This window comes from Parasteatoda tepidariorum, chromosome 4, assembly GCF_982258835.1.
Source record: "Parasteatoda tepidariorum strain Cologne lab strain chromosome 4, Ptep-v5.0, whole genome shotgun sequence".
Lineage (NCBI taxonomy): Eukaryota > Metazoa > Arthropoda > Arachnida > Araneae > Theridiidae > Parasteatoda > Parasteatoda tepidariorum.
The window spans coordinates 107,808,184-107,829,448 of NC_141758.1; the positions used below are offsets into that span (position 1 = coordinate 107,808,184).

At 29.3% G+C, this 21,265-nt stretch overlaps 1 protein-coding gene across 4 annotated transcripts in view; it reads left to right on the forward strand.

Annotated features, from left to right (window-relative positions):
• Positions 1–21,009, forward strand: part of LOC107442066 (poly(rC)-binding protein 3) — a 72,604-nt gene extending 51,595 nt beyond the window's left edge. For all 4 annotated transcript variants that reach the window (XM_016055529.4, XM_016055527.4, XM_043050977.3 and 1 more), the window contains exons 7-12: positions 1,310–1,438; positions 2,667–2,783; positions 10,478–10,559; positions 16,701–16,848; positions 16,944–17,063; positions 19,488–21,009. In XM_016055529.4, the coding sequence (XP_015911015.1) occupies positions 1,310–1,438; positions 2,667–2,783; positions 10,478–10,559; positions 16,701–16,848; positions 16,944–17,063; positions 19,488–19,809 (918 nt within the window). In that variant the 3' untranslated portion in view covers positions 19,810–21,009. The remainder of the gene's footprint in view (positions 1–1,309; positions 1,439–2,666; positions 2,784–10,477; positions 10,560–16,700; positions 16,849–16,943; positions 17,064–19,487) is intronic.
• Positions 21,010–21,265: the final 256 nt, after the last annotated feature.

A 21,265-nucleotide genomic window follows, 5' to 3' on the forward strand; every position in this document is an offset into this window, starting at 1 on the left:
TGGAGCTGCTTACTTTTTAAAGCAAATGCTGCAATTTTAATTTTAGAACAGCGTTTTCAAAGATTATTTAAAGAAAATTTTCTCTTTCATTTATTTACCTTTTTAGATTAAAACTGTGCTTGTAGTGTAAAATTAATTTATTCTTACTTTTGATGCTTGAGGTTACATTATCTGCAGTGTGTTGTAAAAGTATTCAAATTTAATTGGTATGCATTTCATTTTATTAATTCAACTGTTTTTCTCTCTCAAAAAAAAAAAGAGAGAGAGAAAAACCTGTTTAAGAAATAAGATTTACCATGATTTCTTTTCCATAGAAGTCTTATTTCGAAAGTAAGCCTTAAGTAAAGTAGTAAGAAATTTTACATAATTATCAAATGCAACATCCATGCTCATTTTATGCCTATTAGGCAAGACTATATTAAATTGGAATCTTTAGTACTCAGAGTTTCAAATTATACAGCATTCAATAGGCTCTTCAACAAGCAATTTACACATAAAATTAATAGTATTGATGTACTCAGATGGAATTAAAAAAATTCTCCAGCGGATGTTTTTGCTGTATTTAAATGTAGCAATAGTTAATATAAAACCAGTTTTATTTTATTTTGGAGAAAGTTTTTATGTTAATTGTTTTAAGATACTTATTGTATTGTATAATCTGTACAAATCAGAGTATTCCTTAACATTGTGCGTCATGAATGGCATTTTTGCTATACAGTCAAACCCCGCTATAGTGAACCTTCAAGGGACCGAAATTTCGGTTCACTATAACCGGGAGTTCACTATATCCGTTACGCAGGCAATTTAACTATAATGGTTCCCAAACTCCTCCCTTTTATTACACATTATTCAAATAAATGGCTGAAAAATATTATGTAGTAGCAAACAATTTGTTATTTTTCATTACTCTTCGTTTAGCGTACAAAAAAAAAAAAAAAAAAATTAGTAATTTTTAGCTGATGAGCAATCCTCAACAGTAGAAATGGAAACACTTCCCGACTCTCAGATAATTTTTCGCTACATTCTCCTCTATAGATGGTTTTAGAAATCTGTATATGTATTTATTTTGAACTAGAGATTTCAAAATTATTACAAAAAAATTAAGAAAAAAATCAGTGGAAGACAGAAAAAAGTTCATTATATCCAACTATCTCGCTTTTTTGGTTCACTATATCCACAAAAAATAACATTATAAGTGTATAGCAAGGCACGGGACCGAACATTTCGTTCACTATATCCGGGAGTTCACTATAAGCCGTGTTCACTATAGCGGGGTTTGACTGTATTAGTTATTCTTATCTCTTTGCAGGCTACAGGTGCTTCCATTCAAGTTGCAAGTGATATGCTTCCCAATTCAACAGAGCGAGCTGTAACTATATCTGGAACTGCTGAAGCACTTACAAAGTGCATCTATCAGATATGCTGTGTTATGATGGAGGTAAGTTTATAGGTCGCTTCAACTATTTTCTCATCTTTTATTCCATTCATACACACTCTCCCTAAATCTTGTTCAAATTTTCAATCATTAATAAAATACTTTTTATTCATCCACTTAAGTTCAAATACATTTTTTTTTTATACTTGTAATGGATGACGCTTGATATTAATACAGTTTTTTCAAATGTTATTCATTCATTAAATAGGGATGAGCGAAAAGAGAAATGGATATTTCTGATGGGTTAAGCGTTAGTCATTGTTTTGAATTTTACTTTAAACGATTCAGTTTTTCACAAACTTTAAAAATAACATCAGTGATAATTTCTAACTTATAGCTCTATTTGAACAAAAAAAATATAGTTTATTGCACACATTTAAATAGTCATTTTATAAATCCAATAATTTTAGATAAATTCAATAAAGAACATTACGTGATAGCAAGTGTGGTCCACATCACCAAATTTGTACTTTTATAGTTGTCTGATACGACATGTCTTTTTTTCTTCCAATTCCTATTATCAGTTCACACTCTTCCTATGTATATTTATATATATTTTTCAAATTTTAGATCATTAATAAAATACTTTTTTATTCATCCACTCAAAATACAAATACAATTTTTTATTCTTGTAATGGATGAAACTTGATGTTAATACAGTTTTTTCAAATATTAATTTACTAGTTATATGTAATTATAGTTTTATATGGGTGAAAAAATTTTAATTATTTAATAAAAAGTAACTAAAATAAAAATTTTCTTTGCTGGCCTAAGTAGGAATGGACTTTAATTTATTTTTTTTATATTACTTGTTATTCAGTCAATTGTTGTACTCCTGAAGCACTTTAATAAAATATTCTGTGTTATCAAAAGATTATTTTTTAAGTTGTTCTCAAATACTACAGTTTAATGAATTTTTACATTCATCTAATTTCAACACTCATGTATTATGTTTATCAAATATGCTATGTTGCAATGAAGATTGATTTTGAAATCATTGCCAAATGTTATCATTCCAGCACTCATAAAGCAGATTTATCACTATGTTGCGATGCATGTTGTTTTGTTTTTTTAAAGTCATTTTCAAATTTTTAGATTTAACAAATGTTCTAACTAGGCAAAAACAATTTTTCAGGTTAATGAACTTGTTTAAAACACTCCTAAAGGGCATGCTACCCTTTCAAAATTTTTCTTTATTATTTTATATGTACCCTTTTCTTTCTTTTTTCAGTCTCCACCGAAAGGAGCAACTATTCCATATCGGCCCAAGCAAGCTGTTTTACCCTTGTTGTTTTCTGGTGCACAGGCTTATGCGATGCCCGGACAATATGCCTTGCCGCATCCGGATGTAAGTTATCTTTTGTGTGGTTCTTTTAGTGTATGTGATTTCTTACTGACATAACCTGAAATTAGGATTATCATTCATACTCAGTCAATGTCCCTGGTTTAACATGACATGCAGTGTTACGAGATATTCTTTATTAACAGGTGTGGTCGCTGTGAAAATAATACTATAAAACCTATATAAAACACTGTTTTTCTGACCATAGCTCAGACTTTGCAAGGAACTTTTCGAGAAGAAGGATTTCCTTCAAGAATTTTAAAGGGAATTTTAATCCTTTTGTCTCTTTGCCCACTAGCTCTTACTGACGTACTATCAGTTCGATGTGAGCACACATTTTAATTTCAGAGCTTGATAGCCAATGAAAAATCTAAACGTGCGAGAGTCAGACAAATAAAATTAAAATGTTCAATTTTCATTAAATATTTTGATTTTTCTGATTGTTAATTTCAAAGCCATGCTCGTGCTATTAATTTTAAATATTAACTGTGGTGAACAAGTCTGATCTATTATTCCAATCCCTATTAGTGATGCTGTTGAATCGGCTCCAGGCCCGGGTGAATAAAAATGTTTACACTTAAAAATAACTTGAATAGAATTAATATTGTATGTTATATAAAAGTTACCAATACAAAAGTTAACAATTTGAATGTATTATATAAAGGCAATATTACCGTGTTAAGTTATGCTTGTATAATATTGATAAAAACATTTTAAAATTGAACATGTGCCCAGGTATTCATGCATGCCTCTTGTCTGCTTTTTTATTAAATATTCATAGTTGATAGAGTTAAAAACTAATTTCGTTTTTTTTATGATCTTTTTTCTGTAAGTGATAAAATTATTATGTTTCATTGGAATTATGGATATTTATTTTATCTTCCAACATTCTGCTGTTTTAATAATTTTTTTTTATCTTTCTTGCTAATTATTTCTGCCTATTCTTTCTGTGATTATAGGTAAGAAAGAAATATGTAATTCTGAAAAGCAACTTTAAATACATGTTGTATTTAAAAAAAAATATATGTAAATTTCTTTCTCCGTTTTTGCTTTTATTGGAATTTTATTTATCTATGTTAAGGTTAAAAATAAATATCACTATTATAATGTATTTAATCAAATTTTAAAAACCCCTGTACTGTCTATTATTTTCCTTTTACACTTAAAACAATAAGCTAACAAAAAATTTTACAAAACTGTATGTTTCCTTTTATTTAAGATAATACAACATGGCTATTTTGGAAATCTGTAGTTAGTTATTACTGTAGCAGAATTTTCTAAATCAATCTGCACTACCACCTGCATAATTTACCAGCAACCCTAATTTAATCTAGTGGAGACTAATATTGCTTATCCAAACTTATAGCTAAATTTGAATTTGTAAATAGTTAGTAAAATTTAAAGACAAGAAATTAATGTTTAAAATTAATTTGGAACTTTTTATTATAAGGCTTAAAAAAAGATAGAATAAAACCACACTTAGCTAAATAACAAAATAGATTTATATCAAGTTCAAGATTTGTACTATCCACACAATCATTCCAGTTAAAACATTTTTAAGTTATTGTTGAAAAATCTTTGCTTGCCCAAACATGCATTATAGTGAAATTCGTATGTGTAAACATAGAATAGATTTAAAAAATCTACGCACAAACTTATAATTTTTTTTTAAAATTTAATTTTAAATTAACAACATATTACTTAAGCCATTTTAGGACAAATATAGAAGTTTTATAAAAATTACATATTATTTTCATTGAAATATGCTTACATTACATTCATTAAGACATGAAAAATTTATGTATGAAAAATTATATTAAGAAATAAAATAGTGTGTAAAGGCAATCAATGAACTAACCATTTAGTTGTATTCTAGTTTTTTATGAAATTTGTTCCATTCTTTATTTTTTGTTTACTGACTTGCATCTTAAATACATCATAAAAACATATAATAAATCTCAAAAAGACTATTTATACATTTTCAAAAAATTTCATTTGTGAATAACAGTTTTAAGTTTAAAAAAACTTGAATAGTTTAAAAACATAAAGTGTTTACTCCAATTGAATTACTAATAATTTATGAATGTCTTCAAAACCCTTGATAATAGCAGAGTAATAAAATTAGTGAAAATTATACGCCACAGTGTTGATGAAAAATATTTATTGAAATGGTACGTTTGCACACCTTTGGAAATGGGTTAAGATAGAAGATAAATCCATAGTTGTAATTTCTGAACGTTGTTTTCTTTTTTTAAAATTTAAATAAGTTATATTTTAGTAAATAAAATTGCACCATTGCCTGTAATAAAAAATATTTCCCGTAATTTTGAGTTTCTTCTACTGCATTATCAAAAACACCGCATTGATGGAATTATTTTGGAAGTCAGATTTCAAACAGGGGAAAAGATGATTCCATTATTGTTCATCAGTGAATATCGAAAAGAAGAATCTTTATTTTCTGACTTAATCTGTATCTTATTCAGGAATTTTATTTGCTTTAAAAGAAACTCCTTTATTATTATTTTATTACCCATTAGCAAAATGGGTCTTGGGTTGGATTTGATGGCGTCCACACACTTTTCAACTGTGTTCAAGAGTAAACAGTGTGCATGCGTCGTCATTGCATGCATTGCTATGGCGACAGCTGCTGTTTTTATTTTCACTAGTAGGCATTTTTAATATATTTACATAATTGTTGTAACATAAACATAACCATTACATAACCGATCGTAACATAAACATAATCGTTGTGTTTCATAATACAGTACAGAACCCGGTATCCGGAAATCAGAAAACCGGAAAACCAAAAAACCGGAACAAAATTCGATAAATTTTCTCGCCATTTTTAAAAAAAAAATTTTTTTTCCTTGTAAGATTTTACGATTTTTCTTTCTTTTTTTAAAGAGGTTTACCTTACCATCATTTTGGAAATAATCATTAGTGTATTGCTTCATCGTTTTTTCTTCTTTTTAAGATTATTTCCAACTATTTTTGTTTTTTTAGTTGGGCTTAACAATTAAAAAAACGGCTTTTTGTAGCGATTCAGAAAACCGGGAAAATCAGTTATCCGGAATAGCGATGGTCCCGACCGTTCCGGATAATCGGTTCCCTACTGTATATGCATATTGCTTGAAAATATTCTTTCTAGATACATTTTCATTTAGAGTAGAAAGTATCAAGTCTGTTTTTTCCCCTTCAGGAATTAAACAAAATGTAACAGATCTTGTTACTGCATTAAATATTTATATTACGATAATTAACCTCTAAATTTTTTGTTGTAATTCTTAAAATTATTTATATATATTGCCAGGGCCCGATTAACCTCTGAAAATTGGGGAAGCATAATAGGATTTTGGGGGCCCCCTAACTTGGGCAAAATAAACTTTTGATATTTTTCGCCCATAAACAATACATTTTAAAGAGACGAGAACCATGTGAAAACTATTAGAACCTTAGAAAGGAATACAGAGATCCTATGCAATCATGTTGGACCCTTCTTTACATGCTTTATAGTAGCAAAAACATGTTAACAAAATTTAAATATTTCACTAAATTAAATTATAAAATTTCTTGTTGTTATACGAAAGGTTCTTTGCAAGATTAGTCTCTTATTTTACGCCAATTTGTTTACTAGCGGCAAAACAACACAAAATTCTAATTCAGCATAAATTATTGCTACTGCACCAGAAAAATCATACCAAATAATTTTCAAACATGAAACAAAAATATTTTTTGTACTGATAGATAACAATAAAAAGCAGAGTAAAATTAAATTGAGCACGCATGATAGAGAAGAAAGATTTAAAAAAAAACTCATAGGTTACCATTACATAGGCTTTTTTTTCGCTTTCAAATTCGCAAAATCTTCAATAATATCTGCAAATTGTAACCTATTTGTAATATCACTCTCTATTGCTAAAAGGGCTAAACCACTTAATTTATTATTTGAAAGAGTTGATCTCAACCGATTTTTTATTCTTTTCAATGCAGAAAATGAACGTTCACTAGTGCAGTGCAAAAATAAGAAATTGGGCCCCTAATTTCAGTCATTTGGGGGGCCCCCTAGAATTTTACAGGGGAAGCACTTGCTTCCTGTGTCTTTTCGGTAATCAGGCCCTGTATATTGCTAATATTAGTTTTAGCTAAATTATTAAATATTATCAAGTTTTTTTTCTGTTTATGTTGATATTTATTTCTACTATTTGTGGTAATATGAAGCATATTTTTATTTTAAGCCAAAAATCATTTTTAAATTCAGAATGTTGTTTGGCTAGTCAGTATCAATAACTGCACTCATAGAGTACAAATCAAAGAAACATATGCACTTTTAAATTCGTCAAAATCTCGATTCTAAACTGAATTGCCTGAAACATGCTAATTTGAAATATATTGTAGAATAATGCATACAAAATATATGTTTTTATTATAATCATCCTCAAATGATAGGGACAGTTGTTTATTATAAATTAAATTTGATGCTACTTAAATTTTATATTTATACTTAAACACATGTTTAGAATTTGGTAATAACTCTCTTTTATAACATGCTTTTCTTTCACTTATTGTATTGCAAAAGGGTGTTCTAATATAGATGTAGTGGTGTTTGTGCCTTAACACTTATTATTTATTACATTTTACCTTTCCTGTTGTCTTAACAATCCTTCATTTGCTTACAGGTTTTTATCATCATATTGATTTTGTATTCAGTTTTTTAATTACAGATACATTTATTTAACCACTCCTTTTATGTAAGATTTTTGATGTATAGTTTACGATATGTATCTCCTATCTTTCTATTTACAATAATAAGCCTAAATTATTTTTGAAAACATTTTAATAAAATAGCCACAAATTTTCATGCTATTATTTAGTGGATATAATTTAGTTTCCTTGGTTGCCAAAATCCTGATTTATTAACCAAAAATGCCCCTAAAATATTAAACACTTTCCTGAATTGGTTCTAGTTATTAATTTTTTTATCATGCAGAATTAATATGCCTTAAGTTGTGTGCCTTAAGAAAACAGAAGATACATAAGATGTATATGAGAATACCTTTTAAAAATGGGGGGAAAAGATAGTAAAATGAAAATTAATAAATAAAGGATACTTTTTTTCCTGTATAGTTATTACGTATGTGCACTCATTTTTTTTTTTTTCATCTCAGTCTCGGAAGAAATAATTGTGCAATATCAAAAAAAGCAGGATTGGCAGTTATTTTGATTATTACTTGTTTTTAATAAATATTTTATGAAATAAACGTGTTAGAATACTTTTTCAAAAGATTTCCCTTAATTTTATTTGATGTGGTTAGGAGGAAGTCATGGCAGATATTTATGTAAAATCACCAAATTATAAAGACTTCCATGAATCTTGAGTGGTAAACCTAACACTAGTCCATCCACAAAAACAAAAAACTTGAAAGTAAAAAGTAACTTTCTCGATTGTCCTTTTTATTTTGCACAGAGATGGTTCATTAGGACAAAATCATATTTTCACTACACTTGCTTCTGCTAACTAAAATATATTTAACAGGCTAATTTTAAAAATTGCTTAAAGGTGCTTATTTTCGATTTTCGCTTTTAAAAGCCTTTAAAGGTTTTTTTTTTATTGGATGTTTTAAAAAAGTGCTTAATTTTCCCTTTCCCAAAATGAGATATTTTTTCTTTACCATGTTGCTTTTCACCATGTATTATTCAAAAGCACATTTCACATTGTTCTATTCAACATTTTCACTATTCATTCAAACACAATGCATTTTGGCGCACCGTCGTTTCATAGCATATGAAAGCGCCAATCATTTTACATGCTTGATGAAATATTTGTGGGCTTGGACATGGGCGCAATGCCTAACCAACCAGGCTATCCTGGCCACTTGCCAATTAAATTGGTTGTTTCACTAATTATCCTTTTTTTTACACTTTCAATGCAATTGCATCATACTGCACAAAGCTTATCATGCTATGTTTATTATTCCCGATTGAATAAAAAGGGTCAAGGCAGTGCGAGGTGACTTGGATTAATCTTAACCATCAAGTTCAGTAATTATTTATATTCAACAACATCATTCTCCACTACCTCTGTTCATTATTGAAAAGAGTGGTTAGAAATTTTAAAAACATGAACCATCCTAAAGTATTTTATTTTACAATAACTTCATTCAAGCAGATATATTTTTTAAATGTAATACATACTAGTGAAATTTGATGATGAGAAAATTCATTTTGCTCTATTATGAACATTTTCGTTCACTATCATGTCATTTTGTACCATCATCATGAGAATGTTTTCAACTATTTTGTAAATGCGTTTCATTTAAAGTTTCCTTAGCAATGTCTTAAAAGATATGACGTGTCTATGAAAGTAAAAAAAAAGAAGAAAAAAACGATATTACTAGACAAGACCCATAAATGACTACAATAAAAAATATAAAACTATGCTTAGATCTAAAGTGAACTTTGCATCTCTCTTCCTTGTTATATCTCCTAAAAATAAAATACCATGACAGGTAGTGATACCTAATGAAAGTGGAAACATCTTGTTTTTAAAATGGATTTTTTGGTGCATTATTCATTAAATGCGTGTTTTAAACGCTGTTGCCCATCATTGTCTGATCGGATATATTCTTAAGGTTGGATATAGGTTATATCTCCCAATTCACTGTCAAATTTTGCAGAAAAAAGGCTTTTGGCATTTGCAGAGTTGTCCAGTTTACAATTCTAAAAGTCCTGTTATTGAGATTTGCAGTTTTTTCTATGAATCTTCTAATCATAGTAAATTTATTTTATTTAATAAACAAAATAATTAAGAAATATTTGCGAAGCAAACAGCTTGCCTTCGGATTATAATAAATGAAGGACATTTTAATTAAAAATGCATGTTTTATCAAGTAATAATCTATTTAAAACATGTTTTTTTCCCTTAATCCATGGAAGAAGAACATTTTTTGTATTAAATACATCAAATTTCATGTGTTCAAAATACTGACATCTCTTTTTGTTCCAATAGCAAATGCCACTTCCCTTACCTATTATTTTTAAGAAAAAAATTGCATAAAATCAATATATTTTTTTATTTTATTAATAAATACAAGAAACTAAAACAAAAGGTTGAAATTTGAATTTTTTTTTTTATGTGTAAGGATCATTTAATTTAAAATCAGTTAACTATCCTGTCATCTTGAGCAAATATGTTAAATATGAGTCTTTGTAGGATAGTTCTTAAAACAAGGTACAACACAAAATGATACTTTTCATACATCAGTGAAGAAATATGCCATTTTTTTATTACTCTTATTGCTATGTAAATTCAGCAACCATCGTGTATACAGTCGCAGAAAACACGTGTGCAGTCCAACATTAAAACTCCCAAATAAAACTTGGCAAATTTCCAATTACAGCGGATTGCGTTTATTGCTTCCGACTGAGTAAAAGCGCGATAAAACAAAATGCACTGACACATTCTGCTAAACCCGAGGTTTTATGGGATGATAAATTTTTGCACTATATACGTACTAGAGTTAACTCAAAATAATCAGAGAAGCGATTAAATGTTAAAATAATTTCGATTTAAATGAACCATTCAGGATTTGTTTAATTAATTTATTGATCATGGGCGTATTTGAGTCAGGATTTTGGTAGGGGAAACCAGTTGATCCCATGTGTTTATGTGTGTGATGACCACCCCTCTCTCTTCCCCTCAGCTGAACAAGCTGCAGCAACTGGCAACCCTACAGCATGCCTCCACTGCACCCCTCTTGCCTGGGCACTCCGCGACACCTCAAGGTAGCCATTGACCCTTTCTTCCTACTTTTACGCTTCTTCTATCCTCTGTCTTTTTTTTTTTTATGTCTCACGTTTCATATATATATATATATATTTTTAGTGAACAGTTTTAGATTCAGGTAAACATTTATTTATTTGGTCAGTGGTTCCCAACTGAACGTGGATTTCTGATTCAAGATTGAAGAGATCAAGGGTGAGCAGCAATAGGATACCAGATTTATCGATCAGAGTTGGCAAGGTTTTGGACAGAATGGTCTAAGTCTACGATTTAATATGGGGTTTAAACCATCCGGTTCAAGACCCCTTTATCAAAAACTGTCCAAAACCCTTTTACTCAAATTATGTCACAATTTTTAAAAAAATTATCCAAAAAATATAAGGTTAACTTTTGAGCAAGAGGCAAAATGAAAAAACGTTTTGGTTTTATTTAAAAAGTTTATTTTTATTTTTAATGTTACTTTATTTATTCTTATACAAAAACATAATTTATCAGTATTAAAAGCATATTTATTAATATTTAAAGGATATGGTATTCACTTTTGTTGTTCAATGAATTGGGGAGCTTCAAAAGTTATAGTTCTTTTCCTATTATATTATATTATTTTCTTGTAATAAGTTAAAGCAAATTCTAAAAAAGTATCAAATATTTGTTAATATATGTAATTATTATGTGTACAATGGATACACACATAGAATTTTTACTTGTTACCAATGGTCAAGGTTTTGGACACTTTAAGACAGTTTTAGTCAGTTTGAGATAGTAAACCCCATGTCCAACTAAACTGTCCAAAACTAGTTTAGGATGTCCAAATCTTCAACCCTGTTATAGATACAGGAAAAACAATGAATGCAGGTCTGCATAAGCATAAATAATGGCATAAAATGTATGAAAAATAATAAAGCAGAAATGGACTTGAAAATTTCCATGAATAAATTTATAATGAGTGTAACAAAAATTTTATTAAAAGAAGTCATGTACTGAATGTGAAAATATTTTGTGATGAAGAAAAAATAAGAGCAAAATCATTTAAAATGTTTGGAAATTTCAGACCAAACACAATAATTTCTTCTTAACACAAAAAAATAAATTTTAGATATTTGCTGTTCATTTTCATCGCAATACGTGACGCTCCTCATTGTTTGAATCTCCAATTGTTGTACTGTTTCGTCTTTGTACACTTCTTCAGCTTCTGCAGTCATATCCTGATCACCAGAAGTTCAAACGTTAACTGTAGTTTGAGGTGTTATCCTCAAATTGCATTAAAAGTGACTGTTCTCCTTCTCTAGAATACTTCAATTTTTTAAAAAAAAATATCATAAATAAATATTTAAAAAAAGCAGCATTTTTGAACTATAGACACAGGAATTTTCCAATTTTGAAAATTATCTAAACGTGTATTATTAACTTTAAAAGAGTAGTTTTTGTCGCAGAACCATTAACCCCTTCCTTCTTGCTCCCCTGAAAATGACAGGGTGAGGTTTCGCCCTCTATCTCTCGCTCCCGTGATTTTTCCTGTCTGAAGTGTTCAGTAGTAACGCACCAATAAGAATAAAACTAATTCATTTCTTTTGCCCGGAAAACTTTTTATTTCTCATTTTACACACGAGAACACAGTACCAGGACATTTTTAAGGTAATTGTAGATAGTTAGTTTATTTTAAACTAGATGTCAGCCCTAATCAAATAGCACTAATGAAAAAATCGGCACTTTTATTACCGTTTTCTTGAAAATTAACCAATCGTTAAGGGATTAAAGCAAGACAATACATACTGGAAAATAAAAGATATCAGAACCCTAGCAGCAAAATAACTTGGTCCCTCATTGGGCCAGTATTCCTGAATCTTGGCTCAGTAAGGGTTCAAAGGGCGTTTATTTTTTTGATATTGGCCCTATATAAAACTTTTCGATTCACCCTATTTTTTTACAGCCAATATCGGTCCTATATAGAATTGTCAAATTCACAAGATATTTTATATCCATTATTTAGCCAATGTGGGTTCTATATTGGCCAATATGGGCCTTATATAGGTCATTCTAGGACCAATATTAAAAAATCTAGACATCCCAATATTGGTCTTTCGGTGCATGTTCTTATAGGTCATTGATCCAATTTTGAACCCAACTGTGGCCAAGGTAAAATTTTTGGTATTGAAGATATATTGAGGCTCAGCTGGTATTAAAAAACCAATCTCATTTTATTGAATAAATATTCAGATAAAAAATTACCTTGAAGCTGGTGGTTAAACTATTAAAATTTAATCAGCTAAAGAGGGATAAACGGTAACAAAGGAGAGAAAATAAATATCAAAGGAATCTAATTTCTTTTCATGTTTAATGCTCCTGCGGTATTTAAAGTTGAAGCATTGATGTGGATATATTATTGTTAATATTATTTTTTCGACAAATTAATAGGTGGCGCATTAATGTTTTAAAAAGCATTCAAAAAAGTTTCGTTAACCAAATGCAAATCCTTCTACTGTTTTAGAATCTCTTCCACAACAAAAAGGCTGTCACCCAAAACAAAATTGAAAATGTTCAATAGTATACAAAACAATATATATTTAATAAATGATGATTGTTTAGCACCAGTCTAAATTATTTGGTGTATTGCTTGCCTCATCAAACTAAAAAGCACTAATATATTTTTTTACCTTTCTGGTTTTGTGAAAATTTCGAGAATTTTCTATTTTCCAACCCATAATGCTCAAATTAATAATCACAGGGTGAGAATGAAAGTTAAGCTATTCAGATTGTTTCCTATCAACAATGCTCTACCTTTAATCGAGATCAGTGTGTTCAACGCTTTCCAAAAGTTTCTGTGAAACATTATAAACTTTCTGTATTCTCTGGGTTCTCATTAGAAATTATTTTGATCTAAAAGGTGCCAGGATAAGATTCAAGAAATGGGCTGCCAATTGTAATAATAATTTTAATTTGTAATCATAAATTTTTTGTCGATATACAGTACAACTATAAAAGTTACATGATTCATAGAAAATACATGACTTTTTACTACAAAATATTTTCTTTATTAGAGAATAGTATACAAATAATTATAATATGTAAGATGTTATTTTAATGAAATTGGACAATCATAATTAACTTTTATTTTATATCCATTCTGTAAAAACTTTTCAATAAAAATATTATTAAACAAAAGTTTTACTAGAAGAAGCTATATATTACTGTTTTCATACATTACTTATCACACTTTTGAACGAATTGTTAAATTTCTCCACTCATTTAGCAAGAAATCCATCTAAATTTTAAATGAACCACCTACCAATAAATTAGGCTTAATACCTATGATTTCAAAAGTTGGTAACACAAATCAGGCAAAAAACGAAGTATATGGATGTTAACAAAACAGCACTTCATCAGGGGACACACTGTCTGCCAACATACAGGAACCTCTCTGTCATCAGTGGTAATACCAAAATTTAGTGAATCAGTTTAGTCAGTGGTAATTCAGTTTTGTCAGTGGTAATATATTTTGGTATCAGTGGCGTAGCGAGGGGTGGGCAAGGGGGGGTATCATGCCCCGGGTGCTACTCACAAAGGGGCGCCAAATGGTCCGCAAAACAAAAAATTGCTGGATAATTTTTTTTTATTATAATTGATTTCTGGAAAATATATTTTAAATTAGTGCCAGTGTAATATAATAAATGTTAATTCATAAATATTATTCATAATATTTAATATCTAATTCATATTAAATATTATATTAAATTCATATTCAGATTAAATTCATATTCATATTAAATTCATATTCATATTAAATATACTTCAATATTTAATTCACGTCCTTGTTATCGCGCTCTGCTTAGAATAAAAATGAAATGTTATTAAATATTAAATATTATATTTAAGTTTAATGTCAGCATAAATTATATTGTACATTTCACTATGTTACTACCTTTCAAGTTCAAGGCATTCTTGGTAAGTAATAAATCAAATAAGATTACATACTACATCTGCTCGACGCTTCTATTATTAAGTGAATAGAGTATGAAAAAATTTGTTAACAGAAAAATTTGTTGTTCTCATATTTGTCACCACAGATTCAAAATCAATTCATTCATCTTCTGGCATCTACAGTTCGAAATCAACTAATAAACGATATCAAAAGAAATAAATATTATGGACTTTTGTTTGATTGAACTCCTGATATCTCTCATCGAGAACAAATCTCCCAAGTCGCTAGATATGTAGATGCTGATTTTATCAATAAAAAAGGTTCCATCAAAGAATCTTTTTTGAGTTTTATTGAAATACATGCTAAAGATGCAGCCTCGATCGAAAATACAATTTTAGAGAAATTAAATTACGATGAAATTTCATTAACAAACTGCAGATCACAATGTTACGATAATGCTGCCGTGATGGCAGGTCACACATCTGAAACGCGATGGAGCGCTAGAATACAAGCTGTTATCGCTATCATCTATGGGCTAGAGAATATGAAAGAACTAATAGAAAAGTTAGCAGAGCACACTACCACTACAAGTGACAACAGAAGTGAAGCTATAATTCTGTTGCAAAATATACTAACCTTTAGTTTTATAACTTTACTTCATTTCTGGTATGAAATCTTAAGAAGGATTGATCGTGTGCAGCTCAGATTACAAGATCCTAGAGAAATAGATCCTAGAGATTTTAGAGAAGTGTTCCATGATCTTGAATCATTAGCGACTGAACTAGCCGAAATTTGAGACAAGCTCTGTAAAGAGGTAATAGAAAAAGCAGAGTCTCTTTGTGAAAAATGGGATATGGATACAACAATACGTGCCTGGAGAATTGGCACGTATGGTGGGCTTTCCGCAGAAAGTGAAATTTCTCGCGTTATGAAAAGCACTCTTGATCGTCTCCAACAAGAAATGTGTACACGATTAAGTGACCTTAATTTCAAATTTGGATTTCTACTAGACGTTGAAAATTTATTAAACAAGGATAATGTTAATAACGACCTTGAAAAAAATTTTAAAAATCTGGGTGAATTTTATAATACAGATTTCAATGTAATAGAATTTTTTTATCAAAATATGGGGCAGCAAAATGTTAGTAGAAAAGAAATTAAACCTAAAACTCCATTAGAATTTCTTACTTTTATAATCAATCTCGAATGAAGAAGATGTTTTTCCAAATCTGAGAGTGGCATTTCAAATACTCCTGACTATCTCAGTATCAATTGCTAGCTGCGAACGTTCATTCAGCAAATTAAAATTAATTTTGACAGATCGCCTAAGTGACCTAGCATTTTTAAGTGTGGAAAGAGAAAAATTTTAAATGATCAATTTTGATGATATTATTGATACATTCTCTTCATCAAAAGCACGGAAAATTTAGACATAGTAATAGTTTTATTAATGTATTATAATCATATGATTATTAAATATATGTATCTCGTTAGAGATAATAAATATTTACTTTTTTACTGTTTAAAAACTGCGTGTTTTTAAAATATTTCTTTATAAATATGTAAAATAAATAATAGGTATCTTTTGAACTAATTCTAGATGATCATATACATTTCAAAATCTAGTCTTGTTCTCTCAACTACATTTTTTGTCTCAAATTTAAAGCCTAGCTTGAGTCTGTGACTTTATTTATTTATTAATTTGCTATAATCCAAGTCGCCTATATATAAACCATATATATTTTACATATAATATTATATGGTTTTCGAATGGGGGGGGGGCGCTAAAAGGGTATTGTGCCCCGGGCGCGAGTTAAGCTCGCTACGCCACTGTTTGGTATTACTACTAACAAAAGAAAGACTCCTGAATGTTGGCAGACAGTATGTCCCCTGATGATGTGCTGTTTTGCTAACATACATATCTTTAGAATTCTTCGTTTTTTGCCTGATTTGTGTTTCAAACTTTCTAAATTATTGAAATAAGACAAATTTGGTTTTAGCTGCTTTTAGCACTTTTTCATTTTGACTTATTATTTTAAATGTTATTTTAAAAATTATTTTTTATGTCCTTTTCTGAAATCAGTTTCATTCTTTGATTGGCTTAATACTTGTCCTAATATCAGAAACTATTGCAACTCTCTATTTGATAATTTTAAAAATTTTGCAATTTTGACAACCTTTTTAAGTTGTTACTAATCTTGCCAAATTTTTCTCTTGTCTTTAGCTTGGGCATCTTTGGCTGCAGCAAACAGTGTTCGTAACTTGAGCAGAGCAGCTTCAATTTCTCCTACTTCTACAGCTGAGATGACCATTTCAAATGAACTTATTGGCTGTATTATTGGAAAAGGGGGAACAAAAATAAATGAAATCAGGTATCATAAGAAATTTCACCTGTTAACCTTGTTTTCTTCTCTCTTTGATAAAAGTTTTATCAATATCTGTTCAATATTTCTTTCTTGTTATAAAGGCAAATTTCTGGAGCCATTGTCAAAGTATCTAATACAGAAGAAGGCTCAAAAGATCGAACTGTAACAATCACTGGAACTCCAGCTGCTGTAAACTGTGCTCAGTATCTCATCAATGCAAAGTAACTATTAATTATTTTCTTTGTATATTTATACCCACCTCAGTATTGAATATTACTTTATGTCCGGCTGACTCACCATTTTTTTTTTAACAAAAATGGATATAACACGTCCATTATAGAGGTGACACAAAAAATAAATTATGATGCATCCTCTGACACGTAATTCTCCAGAGTGAGAAAAAAGTATTGCACCAGCAGGTTTATATAAGTAAAATTATAATGAAACTTTAAATATATTTAACATGGTGCTTAACATTTTTAAAAAGTGCTTAAAGGTAGTTATTTTCGTTTTTTAAAAGCTCTTAAAGGTGCTTTTTTCATAGGGTGTTTTTAAAAAGTGCTTAATTTTCCCTTTTCGAAAAGGGGATGTTGATTTTTGCCATATATTGTGTAAAAGCATCCTTTTCACATTGTTCTATTCAACGTTCTTGCAATTAATTCAACCACAATCTATTTCGGTGTACCGTTGGTCGTTAGCATATGAAAGCGCCAATCATTTTACATGTTTGATAAAATACTTGAGAATTTGTGCATGCATATATATAGACCTGGTTCGGTGAGATTATTGCACTCCCATGTGCAACTCTGCTGCTTTTTGTAAGATATTCTCAATTTAGGCTTCATTTTCCACCTGAACCGAAAAATTTCTCGAGCATTTTATAATGGCTAATATAATCAAGAAAAGAGTTCTTTGTCAGAAAGAACTCTTTGTCAGTAGTTATTTTATCATGAAGTCTTTTATATAAAGTCTTTGAAAATTATTTTGTAAAAGTATATAGTACTTAAAAATATTTTTTGCATGCTTAAAAGGTGCTTAATTTTCGTTGAAAGATTTTGCTATGCACCCTGCATAATGTTCTTTGTTTTTTTGTTAGTCATTAATAACTGAAGGAGAAATTAAAGCAGTTCTGAGTATCATCACTTCGTTGCTTTTGGTATTTGTTCAGTTTTAATTAAAAGCCTTCATTGTTCAAGTAGAATTTTTGTGAAATGCTTTGCTTTATCTATTAATGAATAGAATAATTATGAATATGAATATTAGCAGAGGGGTACAAACTCATATTTTAAAGAGGTACTGTCTTTTAGTAAAAAGGGACATAAAATATGGAAGTTCTGAGGACCCGTAGTTTCTAAATTCTAGCAGAATTACTGCATGCAGTCTGACTTTGAGGAGAATAGTTTATCCTTTATTGAAAACTGACGGCAGCTGAACAAAATTTAGACATTAACTCATGATACCTGTCATCATGATGATGGTCATAATTAAGATGAAATAAAACAAACTCATTATAATGATGAATGATGCGAAACAAGATGACAATTTGTAATGAGAAAAAGCAAAATAGGAATGACTGACACGTTTTTATCCTTATCTAATTTATATATATACAATTCCAACGTAAATAACTAAAACTACTATATTTTATCTTAAAATTTAACAAAATCATTTTACTTCCAAGTTTAAAGAAAGCACTTTACCTTAAAACTTTAGGAAATACTAATTTTTATTTTTTTTACACTCACAAATTCAACTTTAGAAAAGACAGTAGTTCCACAAAATACTTTAAAAAAAGCAAGTTCTGAGATTCTCTACCACTTAAAATTTTGTTTTTGTAACCCCATAAAAAAACTATAAATTCCAGAGTTTTTTAAAATTAAACAATGAGGTTATCTCTCTATAAACTATGCAGGAAGTCTAAATTCGAGCATCATTCTAAACATTCAAACATTATCTTAAACATTATTGTAAATTTATTCTATCAGATATTTTTATTTATGAAATTTTTTTTTCCCTTGTGAAACTTTTTTCTGTATGACCTAGTCGAAAATGTTCTCATAATGAACATAACTTTAAGTTCTAGTACTGTTAAATGCAAACAGAAATTTAACAATGGAAAATGGATTTTTAAATTTGGATATATTTTAAGCTCGAGATTTTACAATAGCAAAATTATTTTTTAATATATGGGGGAAAATATATAGAAATTTACCAGTCATAAATGATTTTTATTTGTAGTGACAATTTTTGAAAATAATTTCTTATTTTACCATAGATTTTTTAATGATTTTTGTGTTGATTTTTTAATGTAATTTTTAATTTTCACAATTTATGTTTAAATTTTCACGAAATAGGTACTCTAAAAAAACCTAGACAGACAGATCCCTGATGATTATGCGCGATGTATCAAAACTTTGCTCGTAGCCCAAGAAATACCGCTAGTAAAATTTCCGTTTTTTTTATTTCTCCTATGTTGTCTAGTATGGTTAAGCTTATTTAAAAAAAAAAAATTCTTAAGTATTTTCAAGAATGTTTAGACAATCACAAACTTCTCCCCGTGCTTTTAGCAGTTACATTTTGTTTGTTGATTTTAAAATGCAATTCCCTTAATATTGATTTTTTTTTTTTTTTTTTTTTTTTTTTAGTATTGAAAGGCACAAGACACTCGATCCGAAATCAGTGGCTGGAACATGTCCAGTTTCCATGAGCTTTGCCCCATCTTTGGCTGCTACCCAACTTAGTCCTTTGACAGCTGCATCTCTGGGGCAGCTTGTCAAAACCACCCCATCCCCTTTGGCTCTGGGTCTTGCTCCAGCTGCTTTCCTCCGCAATTCTGCAGCAGCTGCTCTTTTTGCAGCAAACTTCAAACAATTCCAAGCAAAGAACTTGTCTTACAAGCTGAGGACAGCAACGGCGACTGCGGCCGGCATGAAGAAAGAGGACCGCAACAAGTTCTCTCCATACTGAAAGTATCTTCTGGGATCTGTTCATACAAGTGACTGTGTATGTGCCAAAAACAGTTCCTCATGAACTCTAAAACAGGGTGGTCTGAATGGGCCTCAAAAATTGGTGATCCTTCAAAGTCTTTTATTAAACTTTAGGTTAGGTTTGAGCTCCACTTGATGATGGCCAAATAAAAGACGTTGCAGATTTTTTTGTTGTTCATGAAAAATCTTTCTATATTTGATTACTATACATTAGGGTGTATCACAAAATACGCTTTTTCATAATTTCAAGTTGGTTGAAAAGTTGTATTATGATCATATATTTTCCACACAAAAAAAATTTTTTTTTGTCTCATTAAAATTTTAAGTTTGTTATGTAAAGTGATACTAAAAAATAATTTTATATGAAATGTAGCATTTAAGTCTCCTAGAATCTTTAGTCAAGGTAATAATCCCTGTGGCAAAATTTTTTTGAACTTTCTGCGACAATTCTCTCTTGTACTAATACCTTTCTGAAATTAATTTTTAATAGTAGCATATATATATATATATGCCTTCATGGTCATAATAGACCAGTATATATTTTTCTTAATTATAAATGTAAGAAGTTTTTTTTTTTTTTTAATATACATATAAAACAGTAGATAGTCTGATATTATTGGCGATATCCTACTGTTCAAAAAAAATTTTTTTGTAGTTAACTGTATGGGATTTTATCGATTTGAAAAACTTCCCAAATAAAAAATCTTTCTGCATTATCTCTGTAATGCTCTGCGACAATGTCGCCACGATTCTGCTATGGGGGTAATTATCTAACCTAAAAATTGGTTGGAATTGAAAGCATAAATATTTGACAATGAAAATTAAGGTTTTCATGCAGATTTAGGAAGACTTAATGTTATATTTTTATAAATTATTTTATTGTTACTTTATGTTCAAAACTTAATAGTATTGAACTTTGAACATAAACAAAAATTGTTTATATTTATACTTTTTAAAAAATTTAAATTCACCTTTTTTTCTAGTTTGTCTCAAAAATGGAAACTTTTAGTCCTATTCTGAAGTAGACCTTAATGTTTCTTAATTTAATCAAAAAAAATTTTTATAAATATGTAAACAACTTAAGCCTTTGATATTCGGAAAAAAAATTGTTTTACACTCTATTGTTTACTATCTATGTCTCACTTTTTAAAGCCAGTGTGATGTAAAAAAAAAAAAGAAAGGAATATCCCATCAAACTGTACTCGTGTTTATTAGGAAAAATTTGTTTTAAATATTGTAGTATTTGCAGATTAATGGACTTCCATTTTCCCTGTTTTGAATTTCTGTTATTATTCAGTATACTTGTATTTCCTAGTCAGATGTTTTGCACTCATTTATATTTGTAACATGCACACCTTTTCATAATGGTGATATATATAGAGATAAGTGTTAGTTGTGCAATCATCAATGCATATATGTTGTGTTAGAGTATTCAA